General features: G+C 34.7%; 1 protein-coding gene across 1 annotated transcript; it reads right to left on the bottom strand.

Annotated features, from left to right (window-relative positions):
- Positions 1–419: 419 nt before the first annotated feature.
- LOC111906528 (respiratory burst oxidase homolog protein E) lies at positions 420–5,307 on the bottom strand. The gene is made up of 13 exons (XM_023902283.3): positions 4,512–5,307; positions 4,263–4,422; positions 3,529–3,577; positions 3,318–3,431; positions 2,775–3,197; positions 2,312–2,695; positions 2,005–2,216; positions 1,752–1,922; positions 1,503–1,662; positions 1,193–1,387; positions 984–1,112; positions 818–896; positions 420–724 (listed from the first exon to the last, which is right to left on the bottom strand). The coding sequence occupies exons 1-13, from the start codon at positions 5,092–5,094 to the stop codon at positions 615–617; spliced, it is 2,769 nt and encodes a 922-aa protein (XP_023758051.1). The 5' UTR covers positions 5,095–5,307; the 3' UTR covers positions 420–614.
- Between the last annotated feature and the right edge of the window lie 13,446 nt (positions 5,308–18,753).

Raw genomic sequence — 18,753 nt, 5'->3', positions numbered from 1 at the left:
TCATTTATCAATTTGGAGTAGGAAATAAATGGACAAAAGTCATTAAATAAAGAAAAGATATTGATAATTTGAGTTGCTTTATTACTCACGAATCACCATGGCATGTTGTTGTATGTATGAAGGACCCAACCGACATCTACATGTTTCCTGTTTTGCTTTCAACTGGAGCCAATTGTTTATACATCAATATAGTTAGATAGCAACTTAGCAAGCATTTGACATTGGGCCAACGGACCCCACCCTTGGCCCTTCTCCATGTTCAGTTTATTAAAGAAAAAAAAACGTCAATTCATATTAACCAAATAAAACACAACATGTAAGTAACATTCATGATTAATAACATATATATTTAAACACAATTAAAAAAAGATTGTCCGTTAGAGCAGCCTTTAAAATAAAAAACAATAAACTCATGATGGTTGTTTAAAATCCTTTTACGACTAATCGGAGGGACTCCATATTCTCTTGATTATACAGGTGGTCCTACACTAGCTTTTGTATATATAGTACACATTTACATACTGTTGTTACTTATAATTCATTATAATAGGTATATATGTATACATGTATATAAGTACCCATAACAAATTTTTTTTATTTTTTATTTTTTTATTTTAGAAATACTCCTTGTGAAATTCAAATCGTGTTGATGTCTTGTGGCTCATTTCATATGACAGTTTCTTCAACTCCTTAGCCAACACCGGCATCCCACAGTAAAACACCCCTGCAAAATCAACATCATTTTTAAACCTTTAACCCAAACATAAATTATTATTTAAAAAAAAAGGATTTTAGAGTATTATTGAAATTTAATTACCTACGGTTGAATTCGGATGTTTTGATGCAACCTTACTAAACACCTCTCTCCAATTCGGCCTTGCAAAATGTGTTCTTACCTGCAACAAAACTTATGCTAGTTATTTCACATTAGTTTAATTAATGTAACATATATATTGGAGGGTATTTTTGGAATTATATCATACTCGGGTGCCAGATAGGATGTCAACCCCATGTTTAGCATGAGTAAGTGCTTGAACCATAGTGATTAGAGTTGACCTTGCATCACCTTCTTCATAAACACTTGTAAGATAATTATGCATCTCAATTTGACCCTGTAATATAATTATAGAAATTAGCAAGAGAGTCAAATGGTAATTGATCTTTAATTATGACTATGAACATATATATATACTTTATGATCCATTTCAGCAACTTCATCCATAACTCCTTTGAACCATTCAAATGATCCGGATTCTCTTGTAACCCAATAAAAGTTTGCAACTTTCGCCTTTTTTGATTTCTTTTTATTATCACTTGATGATGCCATACTTGAAGATGCAAGACTCGTAAGACTATCCCCCGATATACTTGTCTCCGTGTTTGAATCCTAACCACAATGCACAAAAGATAAACCATAAAAAGTTTAAACCACTTTCTACTTTTTATCATAAGATCCAAAAATAAATGTACATGATTTTGAGTTTTGAGTTTTGAGTTTTCACCATTTGATCATCAACTGCACGATTGTGGTTTAAAAGATCTCTAAGAATACTTATGAATGGAGTTGCTCCAATTCCTAGCCCCACAAGAAGCAACACATCATAGTTCCTGTAGTCCTGCGCTGGTGCACCGTAAGGTCCATCTAACAATAGCCTCGGTAACCTGTGCATTATTTACTTTGAATCTTTACTTTACTTTCTAAAAATGCATAAAAAGTAGTTTTCTTTTTTTAAATTATAAAAGTAAGTTACCCTTTTGAGTTGACATCCCCTAACTTCTTGAATTTTGCTCGGCCAATTGTACATGGTGAACCGTTGTCATTGTTTAAAACTTGCTTGAGTTCTTGTGTCCAGTCACCTACTGTCCGGATATGAACACTTAGGTAATCATCTCCAGGTGATGACGTAATTGAAAATGGATGCCTGGATTTTTCAATAGATATAAGCAGAGGAAGGATTTTTATATATATCAACAAAAGTGAAAATGGATATAAAATTAGTTTACCATTCAAATGGAGAGATTGAAGGGCATTGAAGGAATATATACTGGCCACTTCTGTATTTGAATCCATTTGGTTTGGCCATGATTATGGTGAATACATCTCCTGGTAGATTGGAAACCTTTATGATTTTAGCAGAGTAGTGTTCTGACCTTCCTGTCCTCAGACTCCTCTCTAACAAGTATATAATCAGAGGGACAGAAATGTACATCCACGTCTGCAGGGACATTGCAACATATATATATATACATCAACAAGAAATGAAAAAATAAATAAATTTATTATTTATTATAAATAAATAATCTTGATTACCGTTTTCTGAGTCCATTTGTGAACCAAGAACAAGAAGGATCCATGAATCAAAAGCAATATATACACCAAACCAAAAAGATGATGTGAAAACCAAAAAGCATTAAACCCTGTCAATCGGTTCAATGGTGAAGGCAGTTTTACTAAATTCTTCCTGAAATATTTTGAAGCAAGTGTGAAGGCGAAGGTCATGAGTATCAACATAGTAATTCCGGTCACACCTTCCACTCCAACCATCAAATCCTTGTATGTTGGTTTTTCATTATGGAAATCGGAAGCTATAAGTGCGAATTTTTCCGGCGAAGAGTTCACCAAACGAGGGAAATCACAGACCATATGGTTCCCGACATGAACGACGATTCCAATCGCTATCGCAAACGCAATCATCTGCATCATGTAATTAAATCAGACATCAATTTTTCACGGTGTAGGATTTTAGGGTTTTTTGAAATCATCAATCGATCACCTTGTGAAAGTTGATATTGTCATCGAAGGGGATGAAGAATCTGGCGCGTGTAGATCTGAGGAATGTTAGCATGTTTCGACAAACGGGTAGAAGGATGAGAGCCATATTGAGTTTCAGGGTCTCGGCAGCGCCTTTTGCAGTAGTCAAACAATATCCCATTACTTGAAACGCTGCTTTGTTTTTATATTGTTTAAATTTCCATATAAAGAGACACGCCATTGTTAAGAACCAGAGCATCAAGACCCAAGTTCTTTGCCCGTTCTCTATCATGACCCACCTAACAAAATGAGCTACCCGATGGATGATGCTTTTTGGCTTTAACGAATTCAAGTTTTGACTCCAACCTCCACTAGCTATGCTCAACGGTCTACTGTAGTTCATGTATGCTTCCCTTTGTAGTAGAAGCGTTTCCAACTGCCATAACTGAAGCAAAATTTTCACTTCAGTACTGTTTCTTAATATAACCAAGCAAAATTTTCACTTCAGTACTGCTTCATAACTGAAGCAAAATTTGCTGTAATGAAAGGTTTTCAGCTAATTTACCTCTATATAACCAAGATTTTCAGGGTCTAATTCTTCCATAATTAAAGAAGCGTATTCCTCTGCTTGTTCTTTCAACTTTGATAATCTGTTGGCAGCAGCACTAAGCACTAGGAGCTGCATACAAATGTAAAATCACCCGATTTAATAAATGAATCTCAAAGTCCTTTAATAGTGACAACTTAAAAGAATTTAATATATCAAATATACAAACCTCCTGAATCTCATCCCTTGTGATCCTTCCATCTTCGTTGCTGTCAGCCCTGTATTTATAAGAAGAAAATAATCGTTAGAATTTGTTTAACAATAAAGAAAATATCATAAACCAACGTTTAATTTAACGTTTAAAACAATTTTCTAGTGTTTTCTTACAAGCCAAATGGGAACCCTGCAATCAAAACGTCATAAAAATTTAATTTTTTTAACATTGAAAAGAATATTATAGAATTCTTTTTGATGGCCACAGCTCAACATCATATCGGGTCAACTTTGTTATTATATACAACTGAGATTATGTTGGCATAATATGAAATGACAACGGTACCCTTCACCAAGAACTCATTTTTAAGATATTGGGATTAAACTAATCCTGCCCCTATTTGCTGCGCCTATTGGTTGTAATCTTTTGTTGCGAATATTGCACCATGGCCACATGGGAAGGACTAAGGAGTATGTTAAATAATAAATTTGAGACAAACGTAATGGAAGATGAAAGAAAACGTCATAAAAATTCGAAATTTGGTGGAAGAAACTTAAGGGCTAAGTAGTCATTTTGAGTGTTAATATGTCAGCAACCGACTGACTATGAATTTTGTTGTCCGTGTTTCCCGCTCGTAACCGGAGTTTTGCAACTTGAACGTTTTGGGTGCAGAATTTTAAGAATAATGGAAAAAAGTTCAAGATTTCAGGTAATATCAATGGAAAGAAAGAGAGAAGAGAGAAGCATACATGTCAAAGAAGATCTGCAGACGAGCATCGAAGCTCTGGTCTGAAATCTGTAACCAAAACTCGTAAAGCTCTGCTTTCGTAATTTTCCCCAGTTTCTGCTGTCGTCTTCTTGCCAATGCATCGAATACTCCCAAGGCAAACTCTTTTGAGTCCGCCATTCCTGCAAAAAATCACACACTGAAAAGTGAAAAGGAAGAACAGGACGAAATGATTTGATTATACCGGGAAATGATCAATTTGGATGGTCACCTATACATTCGGCGAAATCTTCTCTAGCTAGGAGTCCGTCATGTTTAGCGAGACATGCGAACCTTGACTCGACGTTTTTCCACAGGTCGCTGACGTCGGAGGCATTTGTGGTTTTGCTAATAAACCTGAGACCTCCTAAAGCTCGTTGAGCGCTAGATTTGGTGCGAATCAATTTCGCTTTCATTTTCCTAGCATCCCGAGATGGGATGGCACGATCCACACTAGCATCAGATGAAGAAGCTCGTGACGAAGACGACGTCAACCACGAAAATTTCCGACGAAGCCTGGAGGTGGCGGCCGGCGGCGATTGTGATTGTGAAGAAACAGGAAAGGGATGGGAATTGCTGTTGGCGGTGGCGGTGGGAGTGACACTGCACAGGATAATTGAATCATCTTCTAGCTCCAACGTGACTTCCACTAAATCCTGATCGTTGTTGCGTTGTAGATCATTGAGGAAAATAGGGAGCATTGCTCCTCCAATTCCGTAAACGTCATTGGAATCATCAAGTGGGTAGTCCAACATACGGCTGTAATTTGATCTTCCATCGGAGCGGCTACTCGCCGGAGAATCAGACCCCATCATTCTGCTTCAAATTTGGTGCAACTCCATAGACAAACATACGTGTTTAGGCGTAAATTTGCATCAACCGGTAGCAAATCAAACGATGAGGTTGATTGGAAAAAAAGGGTTTGTAAAACAAACACCTCTCAACCGATGGGTGCACACGAATTCAACGCTTCTGTGTAGAGAGTAGTTGAGTCTTGTTTCTTTAACCCCCCATCTTTTCCATCTCCTACCTTGCCAATATAAACTATACATACACCCACCCCTTCCATTTCTATTCCCATATTTTACAGAAACACCCCCTACTATCACTTATTATCTCTTCTCACCCCCATTTTAACAAAATTACCCAATTCTCTTGTTACGGTCAATCTTCTTTTTTTATCCTAAATGTTGTTTCATAAATATAGTGATGACTGATGAGACTGAATAAGCTTACAAATTTTATATTGTTACAATAATAATTAAATATATTTATTGGTATAATTTAGAGTGTTGTACGCATTAATAATATACTTTGAATAACTTTTGGGTAATTTGATCCATTTGTTTTTATTAACTAACCCCTTATATTTTATTATCATTTCGCTGTTAGTATTGAAACAACAACTCTCACGATCACTAATTAAGCAAACAGATGAAGATTAAAATTAAGATAGGGTGTACATGGTGTAATAAATAGGTGCATGCTATCTTACGTACCAGATTAATTAGAAAATATTAATTTGGTAACTAACATTAATTGTTTGTTATTTTTTTAGTTTTCCATAAGCTGGAGTCGTGTCTCCCACTCATCCCTACTTCCAGTTTACGACTTCTTCAACTATTTCATTCATAATTCTAATTTATATATAGGGATTGGTTGGTGCTCTTTGATTTTTTTTTTTTTTTTCTAGAAACAATTCAAAACGATAATAACTTTGTATATTATTCATTTATTTAGAAATATACATTTAATAATTTATCAAACAAGTTAATAACATGATCTAAACTTGGATTATGATCATTAAAAAGTTTCATTCAGCAAAAGAAAGTCAGCTATATAACGGAAGTGAGCAATATATTGTTTTTATTTATGTCGTAGATAAACATATAAAACTTTATGTGGTAATCAGATGTTGTAGGTTTCCTTTTCCATTGAATTCACACCTTTTTTTCGGTAAATGTTGATCATCTTCTTAAAAGAAAACTTCTCATAAAACACTTTATAACATACACAAATTACTGATCATCAACAGTACAATTAACGTGTAATTATAAAATTTACTTTTAAAAGGTCATTGATGTCAATTATAGTTGAATTTAAAGGAAAAGAATGATGCTATATAACAATGGTATTTACTATTTAATATTAAATTGGAGCTGGCAATTAGCTTTCAGTTTGATTAACTGGTTAATCTTTTAATATGTGAATCAATGATGGGCGTTGTAAAGTTTTAATGTAAACCGTAATATTTTTCCAACGGTCCTATTTTATTATTGAAAAACTTCATAAAAATCGTTATGTTTTGGTTTAGTAATGAATTTAGTCCTTAAATATATTCTTTTATTCGGTTAAGTTTCAAAAGCCAACAATCATATTCATTTTGACCATTACATCTCATTTTAAAAAATTACATTTTTGATCTAGTTTTTATATTTTTTTTATAAATTCGGTCAAAATTTTACACTTTTGTCATAAGTTTAAAATTTTTGTTAAGATTTCATCATAAATATGTTTTTAATTTTTTTTAAAATTTGGATACTTTTTGATTGTTGTATAAAATCATACTTATACAAACAAAAAACATATTTTTCACATAAAAAACCTTATTTTTCCATAATTTAAAAAAAAACATTTTTGTATGCAAAATACCTATATAAAAGCCTTCATTTTAACATTTTTTAAGCAAAATACCTATTTACAAAATACTTTTTATTTTAAATACTTATTTATAAAAATATGGTTATGTAAAAATGTATTAAATATACTTATATAAAATACGTTATTATACACGTATATACTTTAAAAAACTTTAATCAAATAGGTATTTATTAAGTACATAAAAATATTTTGTGTGAATATAAATACATAAATATATACAAGTCCGTTTTTATAAAAAAATAATATATATAACTAACATAATAATCAAAAGTCAAGCAATACATCTAGCATCCTAACATAATAATCATGGGTTGGGATTGGTGCCTTCAACCTGCTAAACCCAGTGAGGAAACTCACATCAGACTGTTGAATCTCACAGATAATCCTCTGGCAGCTGGTTCGTTAAAATCCTTTCACTATCAACATAAAATAACATCCAATTAATAATTGGATCCTGACTCACACTAAGAGTCAAAACTAGGGCAAAAGACATTTTTACCCTTTACCTAACTTGGCCCAAGCCAACTATCCAAAACGCCCAAATTCCAAAATAATCACGCAAGGCCCAAATATGGTTATATTTTCCAAATTGGGCCCAAATCCCTTTGTGGGCCTTCAACCAAAAAAGTCCTATAAAATAGCATCAGCCCAAAAATAGAATTCTGATGGCCCAACAAAGCCCTAGACTCCTAAGCTCCAACATGGGCCCAATACCGCAAAGCCCAAAACTTCGAAGCCCACTGTTAAGTACACAGGGTGTACTCAGCCCGTACACTTAACGTACTCGCTTTGGGGCTCGTCTACGAAACGTACCATCTTGTACACCCAACGTACTACCTATTTGGCCAACTGTCATCATTAATCTCTTATTCGGTTAAGACTGTTGGATTAGTGTCTAAGTCAATAACTATATTTGGTATGTACTTGACCCGATTGTAGCATGGTCCTTTTGGGTTGTCTTCACCAGAGCAACTAGACTGGATGATTAGTGGAGAAAGAGGATATTATGATTTATTAATATATTATGTAACCACCGTAGATCAGGGCTAGTCAATTTAGAGACGATAAGCATCAAAAGTGACTTTTTGAAAGAAGATTATTTAGAATAAATAATCTTAACTAAGTTTCAGTATATGTCACAAGGTTTTCGTACATATAAAGAATACTGAAATTTGAGTTATAACGAAGAAGTTATGACCTGTCAAAGTTTCGCGACAGAACGACACGACACAGCGCGACGTAAATAGTGAATTTACGTTAGAGCGATATTTGGCCTTAGCGATCTAAATGAAAGTCGTGGAATATGTTAAACCGAGAGCGTTCATAAAAAGAACGGCCAAACCTGACTTCATATGAGGAAGTTATGATTATTCTAAGTTTCAGCTTAGCAGTATGCAGCCCGAGATTCGAATTCGAGATCATGTGATTTCTAGCTGAAACGATCTAAACTAGAATCGAAGATCTCATCGATAGTAGTCCAACGGTGAAAAGACAATCGAAAAACAGACGTCAGATGAAGGAGTTATGAATTTCTAACGAAGTTTTCCTATCCCGGCCTACTAAAAATAATATATTATATTAAAAATAAATTCAAAATTAGCCGACAAACTCTAAATGAAAGTTGTAGATCTTGTTTTTACCTATACGTCTATATAAAGAACGTCGAAAACGAAGTTCGTATGCCAAAGTTATGAATTTCTGAAGTTCGGGGCGCGAAACCCTAAAACTGTTAGAGTTCACGACGTGAACTGACTTTTAACGCCTTCTGGAGCCTGACAGACACAAGTTGCGATGATGCACCTGATGACGAATGAACTCACGAAGTGAATATTTGAGATTCACTGCGTGAATCCAGAAAATCAGTCCTATAAATAGAAATCGAAGGGCAGTCGATTTAGGTTGCTACTTTATCACTCTCTCACTCCCGGTACCCTCTCTAAGCCCTATTTTAACCCCCCGAAGCCCCGGTATCATCCCGACACCGAAGCAAGTCCCGAAGTTCCTGAGAAGAAAAGAGTTTCCGAGCCGAAGATCTGCCAGCGAGAAGCCCGGTGTGTGAAGAGATCACAGCTTCACCGAAGAATACTACTTCTACTACTAGCCGTAGTGCTGCCCGATCATCTTCTGATCAAGTGAGTGTGTAGTCACTTTCTTCTAACACATAAATATTAAGTATTTGCTATGAAATACGTGTTATGTGTATAATATATTGTTGTTTACCTGAGATGGTTGTGGAATGGATGAATTATATAAGTTTTAGTAAGTTAAACTGTATATGTATTTTGTATCTACAAATATTTTGGGTAGAACATGGGTGGTTGAGGTTGTTGGTAGGTGATAAAAGATGGGTTGGACCCTAAGATAAAAGGATAAAGAGATAAACTTGTTTTAGATCTGGGTGTATGGATCAGATCAGGAGGTTAGTTTTAGATCCGAGAGTATGGATCAGATCAAGAGGTTAGTTTTAGATCTGAGAGTATGCATCAGATCAAGAGGTTAGATTTAGATTTGAGAGTATGGATCAGATCAAAAGGTTAGTTTTAGATCCGAGAATATGGATTAGGTAAGGAGGTAAATTTTAGATCCGGGAGTACGGATTATGTATTTTTGAATTATGTGTTCATTCGATAAGGTATCATGTGGATAGTTCCTTTCATGGACATGATTTTATTACAAGTATTGATTAAAAGTATTAAATATAAATGTATGTGAAGTATTTGTTATTGTCCGAAATACGTGTTAGATATATTTGATGATATACAAAGTGCGAATCAGTTATGGTTCAATATGTGTTAAGATATGTATGTATGATATTATTACTTAAAACTCTGTGTTAAGTATACACTTTTTAGCGTTGCCTAAACAGAGAAAGTATCAAAAATTGATTATAAGCATTATAGGTTTGCCTAGTGATGGGTTAAGACTTAAGAAGGGATGTTTAGTTCAATTAAGTTTGGACATTGGGAAGCCTCTTATTAAGTGTACGTGTGTTGTGAGATTGATGATCGGTGGAGTATGTTCTACGTACAGAAGTACATTTTATGTATAAAGTCCTTTTTCTAAGCTCTGTGTCTCAGGTGCTGCTTGTGCCAGGGTACTATTATGTTCTCGGGTACGAGTCCTACGCATACCAGGGTACTATAATGTGCCAAAAGTACTATCTAGTACAAAGTCTTTTTGACACTATTGTGTGTCAGTTACCGGAGCATACGGGAGTACTCTATTAGTATTTCCCCATACAGTTTCTGTTGAAAGAGCTTTTGAGTCAACGTTTCTTTTATGAAGTGATCGGATGAGCTTCATGTGTCAGCGTTTCCTTTCACGAAGTAATTAAGGGAACTTCGTAGACTGCCTAATAAAGTGTATCGGTAATAGACCACTGCTAGGTATGTCTGGTGTTATATTGCAGAATAGGGTGCGTCTGGGGGTGAAATACCTCATGATATTCAGACCACTGCTAGGCAAACTTCGATGTTGGATAGGGAGAGTCTGGGGGTAAAACACCTCACGATATTGGGACCACGCATAGGCATTGTTATCTAGATAACTACCCCTTACTTAATTGTCTTGTGGTTCTTTCTTTTACGAATGAAGGTTCGTGGTGAAACTTATTCCATTCCCCTCAAATGATGTCTTTATTGATCCTCATTTGCTGCCAGGGAATTTCCAACGCAGCTTCGTCAGTTCGATGTTCATATCAATTCCTTAGGCTGGATCTCGTAAGGTCATTGTATAGGGTCAATATGTGGGGATCGACGGGATAGGATAGATTGTTTTAGAAATATGATTTATATGTGTTAATAATATTAGTGGTTTTGTAGGATCGAGATATACATTATTATCACCTTGTTTGAACAAAGAGCTTCCGTACTCTGTGTTCCTTAGGTGATTGGGTTCACCAGGGATATTTGAACTAAGTGTTCACTAGATGTTTTGAACTATGTGTTCACCAGGGATATTTGAACTAAGTGGTCATTAGGTGTTCATTAATTATTTTGAACTGCGTGTTCACCAGAGGCAATCTAAGAACCTTGGCGGCACTATACTTGTGCCAATTCCTTAGGGAAATCCTTAGGAATGAATGGGAGAAGGGTAATTGGTTCTTAGGGTAAATCTTTAAGAAATAAAGGAAGATAATGGGGGTGGGTAATTGGATTGATTGTTTGATAAGTGAATATAATAATTATATTATTGTGGGTTGAAAACCCTATATGCTCACCAGGCTCCCAAGCCTGACCCTCTCAGTTTTCTTTGTATTACAGGTTATGGCACGAGAGCATAAGTTGGCTGACATAACGAGAGATTTTTGATTATAGGCCAGTAGTTATGAATAACTGTTGTAAGGTCTATTTTGTTCTATTTATGCTTTTGGTCTGTATTGAACATGACATCCCGAGATTTTGTTATATAATGAAAATACATTTCTTTAAAGAAACGCTTTGATAAATTCTTATCATATTTTGTTTTGGAAATAAATTCCGCAACTGTTTTCTTTAAACGATTACTTTGATTTTAAAAACAAAGCATAAACAAATCGCTCTTTTCTGGACGTGAAATTGGGGATGTCACAGTTGGTATCAGAGCATTAGTTAAAGCAAACTAGGAAATTGTAGGAAATTTCTAGACTTAAACTTAGAATGCTAAGTAATGATCATGAGGAGTGTGTCTAAAATATGTTAGGTAGTACACCTAAATTGACACAAGCACTAGTTTATTTTAGGAATGATGCCTAAAATGATTTTATGTGCTAAATGTTTTGTGTGATAGTTATATAGATGCTATTATTTGTTCGGATCCATGGTCTATTGCCGACCGGATTTGGAAACCTTATGTGTGTAGGATTCTAAGCGTGTGACTACGATATTAGAACTAGCATGTAAATGTTTCGGAGTGATAAGGCTATTTATATGTTTATCTTAAATGAAGCTTTCCTATCTTAAATTCTCGCCTAGTACATCGAATGTTTGCTTGGGTGTACAAAAGGTCATGGTGAAGACTCGTAGAGAATTGTGTAAATAGAGGAAATGAAGAAGGCTTATGATAGTGAATGACACCTATCGGAAGATATCGTAAGAGTGGTATCTTGACTTTAGAATATGTCTTATGAAATAACAGTACATTTAGAGGAGTATGGTACGTCTGAAGCACACCTTCGATGGGCAGGATGATGGAACGATTGGTATAATTCTTGAAGTTGTCCCATCGTCTGGAATTTCCATCACAAGCCGAGTTGAAGTAGAATTGATGATTGAAGATGCACAATGAAGAAGTCCTAGTAGAGTCTAGGGAAATTTTTATGATTATTTGGACAATTCGTATGTGTTAAATTGTTTTGTGATTTTAGGACTTGGGGACTGCGAGACAATACTTGGGACGAGTATGAGTAGGTGTGAAAGGTAGTAGATGCATATACTACCGAAAGCACAAGACTCGCACTTGGATCAGGGAAAGTCACAAGGTTACCAAGAACCTAGTAATTGAATCCGTTTTATTCGGGTATGTCATTACCATTGTTTTGGTAATGACTAGTAAGATGGTTGTTATTCCAACCCTAGTGTTTATATTCAAATTGAGTCCGACTACGATGATTTTGTTATGTGGTTCCGAGAACCGAGTTCGATGTAACATCTGACTTAAGTCAGAAGGTTGAAATTAATGTGATCGATGGTATCGCGCTCGTTCTTAATGAAGTTTGTAGCTGGAAATGCTACATGCTAAAAGGTGATTATAACACATTAGAATGTGAAGGAAGGTATATTCCATTCTAGAAATTGACTCTAAGAGGCTTGAGTTTAAGCGTTGCATCATATAATGAGAGGTCAATATAACATGACCCAACGATCTGTTACAATAGATAAAGGAAAGTATTTATCCTAAGAAGAAGAAGGAGTCCACATTAAGGACTTATTTTGTAACTTGAGGGTTATGATTGAAATTCCAACATAGTACAAAAAGGAGATGCAAGATTGAGCATCATCTACAGTCAAGAAGCCCTAGAGTTAAATACTCTTTCGAGGAAACATAGAAGTTACGATTAGTACTTAGGATGGAGAGATAACACATGGAATCATTATACAAGACCTATTTCGTTGATGATTCCGGGACGTAATCATCCTAAGGGGGAGATAATTGTAACGCCCGTAGATCAGGGCTACACAATTTAGAGACGATAAGCATCAAAAGTGACTTTTTGATAGAAGATTATTTAGAATAAATAACTTTAACTAAGTTGTAGTGTATGTCACAAGGTTTCCATACATATATAGAACACTGAAATACGAGTTAAAACGAAGAAGTTATGACCTGTCAAAGTTTCGCGACAGAACCGGCACGACACAGCGTGACGTAGATAATGAATTTACATTAGAGCGATATTTGGCCTTAGCGATCTAAATGAAAGTCGTGGAATACGTTAAACCGAGAGCATGTATAAAAAGAACATCCAAATTTGGCTTTGTATGAGGAAGTGATGATTTTTCTTAGTTTTAGCTTAGCAGTATGCAACCCGAAGTTCGTGTCACACCCCAAAACTAGAATGGCAGAAACGTTCTGGGGTGGAAGACGTCACGTATAGCATCACAACCAATGAATAATAGCAATCATAGCAACTCAACCATTACAGTAAATACTAAAATGAAAATAATTACATCAGTTTGGAACTTTGTCTGAATCTTGTTTGATTTACATCAAATTGTATGTAAAGATATAAAAATATAAAACTCTTATTGCTCCAACTTCTCAAAAACCCAGCAGGTACCTATCTACTGATTTCCTGAGAATACAAGCTGTTTGAAATATCAGCATAAAGCTGGTGAGTTCATAAGCGGTATTTTTTTTGATGAATTTATAAAAAACGTTTGTATGTTTCCAAGAAAATCCGATATTTTCTTTAGTGAGAATGTAATGTTATCAATTTTGTATAAAACCATGAATATCTGTATGTTTCCAAGAAAATCCGATATTTTATTTAGTGAGAATGTAGCGTTATCAATCCTGTATAAAACCATGAGGGTTCGTTACTGTAATCTGTAGTGACATGCGAAAATACTACTTCATGTGACTAGTTAAGGCTAATCATGATGTATAAGTATTTCGTACGTGAAAACATTGTATAATCGGTTCTGTTAGAAAACCCTGACTATTCTCCAGTTGTAGTGTATATTAGTTCTACTTAGTATAAATAAAACTGTTAAAGAGTGCCAACTTGTAAACAAAAGGTGATTTATCCATAATGTGAGTCGTATAACCGTACTTGATATGACTAGAGACATTTCCAACGTTCTTCAGGTGTTGAGTTAAATGACATTTGTCATCCCAGGCATGCCTGCCTAACTGTAGCTAGCAGTTCGGGTATGGGATTGTCAGTCCCAAATAAATCTATTTGTTGGATTAGTGTCTAAGTCCATAACTATTTTGGTATGTACTTGACCCGATTATGAGCATGGTCCTTTTGGGTTGCCTTCACCATAGCAATATGTAGGATGAATTAAGAAGAGAAAGGTTTAATTATGATTTATTAATATATTATAAGAATAATATATTAAAGGATAAATCATAATGTTTAATTAATATTAGTCAAGAATTAATTTTGTGACTAAAAGAGATTAATTAAACTTAAGGGACTTATTGTATAATTATAAGATAATTACATAGATGGGCTTATGGACTCCATAGAAGGTGGAGTGGACGAATTCTATGGGGGAAACCCATTATAAGTCGTCCAAGGCTTCTAAAGAAGGGGTCCATGGGCTGCTTAGGGCTTAAGCAGTCAAATTAGGGTTTCCTTGTTAGATAACCCTAATTGCATAAGTATATAAAGAGCCCTTAGGCACCAAAAACGCGGGCAACTAAAGGATTAGGGTTTCCAGCCATTTTGGTGTCTCCCCTCTCTTCTCTTCTTCATCTTGTTGCTTAGTGGTGTTTGTGACTCCATTAGAGGTGCAACAATTGAGGCACTAAGCTTTTTAAGCCAATCAAAGTAAGGAATTGATTGTTATTGCAATATAACAATCAAAGGTAATTACTAAACCCTTATTTCAGTTCTTATATGATAGATCTAGGGTCTATAGCTTTGGATATTCAATTGCATGTTCATTAGACAAACGAGATCCTAAAGCTATTAGGGTTTGCATGTACACCATAGGATTGATGTTTTGCTCAAAACTCATCAGTGGTATCAAAGCCTATGGATGTTTGTTAGTGAATTTGATGCTTGATTGATCGTTTTTTGCTTGGAAAACGAAGTTTTTTGGCTTCTGCTTGTCCGACTCGGCGAGTCAGAAGATGAACTCGGAAAGTATCCAGTCTCTGACTCGGCGAGTCCGAGGATCTGGCAGCGTTTTTTTGGCAATTTTCTTGCTGTTTTGGCTTGGGATACTTACCATAAACGTTTTTAATTAATAAAATCCGATTTTTATTGATTTTGGGTGAATATCCTTACTAAAATAGTGGATAATTACCATTTAATCAAATATTTGTTACCTTATAAGATAATATTTAATTATTTGAGTTATTTGATGATTATCCTGCAAGATTTTTGACTAGGTCAAAATAAGATAATTGCCTTGTTTGAATAGTTTCAAATTGCACCCTTTAGGTTTTATAGTTTAAATTTGAACTTAAAAGTTTTGTTTTTGAATTTTGAATAAGTTAAACCCTAATGTTTTGAAAAGTTTCAAAACTTGCCCTCAAGTTTTGGAATTTAAATTTTTGATTAAAAGTTTAATTTTGAAATATTTAAGTTCTAAACCCTAATGTTTTGAAATGTGTCAAAACTTGCCCTCAAGTTTTGGAATTTAAAAGTTGATTAAAAGTTTAATTTTGAAATGTTAAATTCTAAAACCCTAGTAATTTGAAAAGTTCAAATCACACCCTTATCGTTTTATTAATTAATTAAAGTGTATAATTAAAGGTGATTTAATAAACCCATAAAGTTTTGGTTTACATTTAATTAAATTAAAAGTATAATTTACTAAATTGAACCACCTAGTATTTTAAAAGTGTAAAATACACCCTATACTATATATAACATTAAAAGTCTAATGTTATATATATATATATATATATATATATATATATATATATATATATATATATATATATATATATATGTATGAGTAAACAATTAGTCTTACCGTTAGTAGGCCTCATTCACGAAGCTGGTCTTTAAGGGGTGCTTAAGGAAATTGCCTATAAAATGGTGATTGAATGGGTATCCACGCTTACCCACCACACTCTTGACTAGTGCAGGGTCGTTAGCTGAACGGGTAGGATAGGACAGAAACCTTTCATTATAAGTATAATGAAGTACGAAGTAACTAAATGCTTATACAAATTCCCAAATCATAGTTACTTTAGGCAAAATGTGAAATTGTATGCTAATCTATGGGATTACACTTTGTACCCTTGTCAAACGTTAGTGGAGCGTGTGTGGTTAACCGACACACTAATTTGGGGATTACATTGGTGACGAAGGGTGGCTCGATGCTTATCATAGATCAATGGAGCGTGTGTGGCTAACCGGCACATTGATTAGGTGATAGTAGAATTGGGTGCACCACATAATTCGTATGGTTATTCACACCTTGTTTGTGATCCTCGGCATCCCAATCACAAATGGCAGGGCATAATCGAGATTAAACATGCCATTGAAAAGTTCAATGAATCTCAAAAGATCTAGGAGTTTTAATTCATTTAAAACTTAAACTTCCTTTTTGATTTTCATGGTGGAAATTGGTAAATCGTCATTTACCTACCTACAAATATTCTGCGACTAGATTACGACATCCCTCTTCTAGGTTGTAGAGTATTGTGTTGGATCCTAGCCTTAATAACTCATTTGGGTGTTTTATTAAGGGCTCAATCAACTTAACTTGAATTTTTTCCCGTTTTGTAGATGTCTGAATCTTACAATGGTCTTCCCAAATCCTTTGGAACAAGCTTTCCAAATGAAGATGACGTTCCGAGATACGATCAAGGAAATGAGAGTCATGCTTCACTTCCTCCACCTCCTCCAATTGTTCTCCCTGACCCACAAGTTCAAAGGCTTGAAAAGTTCGAGCTCACTCAAGCCCTATTGGCAATTAAGCATGAAGATGGAGAATCAGTGTGTGAACACGTCGTAGAGATGAAGTCACTCATTGATAGGTTAAGGATGTTGGGTGTCGATATCTCAGAGATGTTGACTGTTGAATGGGTTCTTTAGTCACTTCCTGAATCATATAGTGAGTTTGTTAGAGAGTACTATATGATGGATCACGACATGACCCTCATTGATCTCACATATTTGCTTATAGTTGCTGAATCAGCAATGATTTGGCGTGCTTGATAAGCAAATTTGTCTGGTGAATCAAACTCCCAAACTTTAATGGGCACTGGCAACATTGGAAGTCCAGAAAGAACTAAGTATGTGATTGTCCGATGTGTTGTGCCAAAGGAGTCCATTTTCTTTTATTGCCAAGAGAAGGGACATTGGAGACGAAGCTGCCCTAACTACCTAAGAGTTCTAAGAGATGGGAGAGTCAAGATGTATGGCTCTGCTTCAGGTAAAAACCATGAACTAACTCTTTTAAGTTCCTATTCTAGATTCTTAATACATGATCTGATAAGATTACATTTTGATGTTTTGTAGGATCGAAGAAAAGAGAGGAAGCTTAAGGGAAGACGTGAGCTGAATCTAATCGTGAAAAAAGTGGATTTTGATCGCATTGTTTGAAGATTGGATTTTTGAGCTACTACTTGGAGTTAGAATAGATAGTTAAGAAATATGTAATAACATAGTTTTTCAATTGAATTGCATTGTAAGGACAAATTTTTTCCGCAATAAAATGAATTTTGATTTTATCTTATTTATTTATCCTTGCAATGGGATGTATGAAAATTTGATGTTTGAAGGTTTCTATTATTAGCAATAATGGATTTGATTCTTGATTATGTTATTTGTGGAGATGTCAAGAATTCACCAAATAGGGAGAGTTTCTCATCGCCCAAGTTTCAATTGGACGGAAACTTGGAATCATACAACTTGGTTGCGTGATGAATGAGAAATTTCATATTTGGAAATTAGACTAATTCTTTGACAAAGTGTCAAGTGAAGGACTAGAAAATCAAGTATACTAGGTTGTGCATTGATTTAGTCCACCACAAGAGTGATAATAAAATATTCATCATGATTTACTAAAGTTTAGTAAATATGATAAGAATAAGTGTAATTATGAGTTATGTGAAAGAGTTTCAATGAATAGCAGAACGAATAAAGAAGAATCAAGTAGGCAGAAAGATAAAAGTTTCTCTATTCTAAGAACAAGGGAGAGTACCTTTTATTGTGTTTTATGATAGGTCTTAATGATTAAGAACCATGTCTCAATTGATCCTCTAAGTGAGTCTTAGTGAAATTGCATGTCTAAGAAAAGGAATCGAGAATTGTAGAAATGGTTAAAAATCAAGAAGTCAATCATACTTCATTCCAATATCAAGTCTTAGAGTCAAGACTGTGACTTGAATGAAAAGTTTTAAGTAGGTTTGTAAAACTTATCAAATGTAGAATAAGAAAAGTTCTTATTCTTGTACATTTGAAATTGATAAGTTGTGATGTCTTCGATAAGACAAAGACCAACTAGGACCAATTTGTGAAGTGTTTTTGTCTTGATAATAACTGCACTAACTCTTGAATATTTGATTGTCAAGAAATGTTTCTTGACAAGGAGAATCATATATGTCAAGAGGTCAGTGGGAGTTTTAATGATCTTGAAAAAGGTTTCAAGAACAAATCAAGAATAAACCTTATCAATTATCACCAGCACATGACTTGAGGT

Source organism: Lactuca sativa, chromosome 8 (assembly GCF_002870075.4).
Source record: "Lactuca sativa cultivar Salinas chromosome 8, Lsat_Salinas_v11, whole genome shotgun sequence".
NCBI lineage: Eukaryota > Viridiplantae > Streptophyta > Magnoliopsida > Asterales > Asteraceae > Lactuca > Lactuca sativa.
This window is presented reverse-complemented; position numbering and strand designations above follow the sequence as displayed.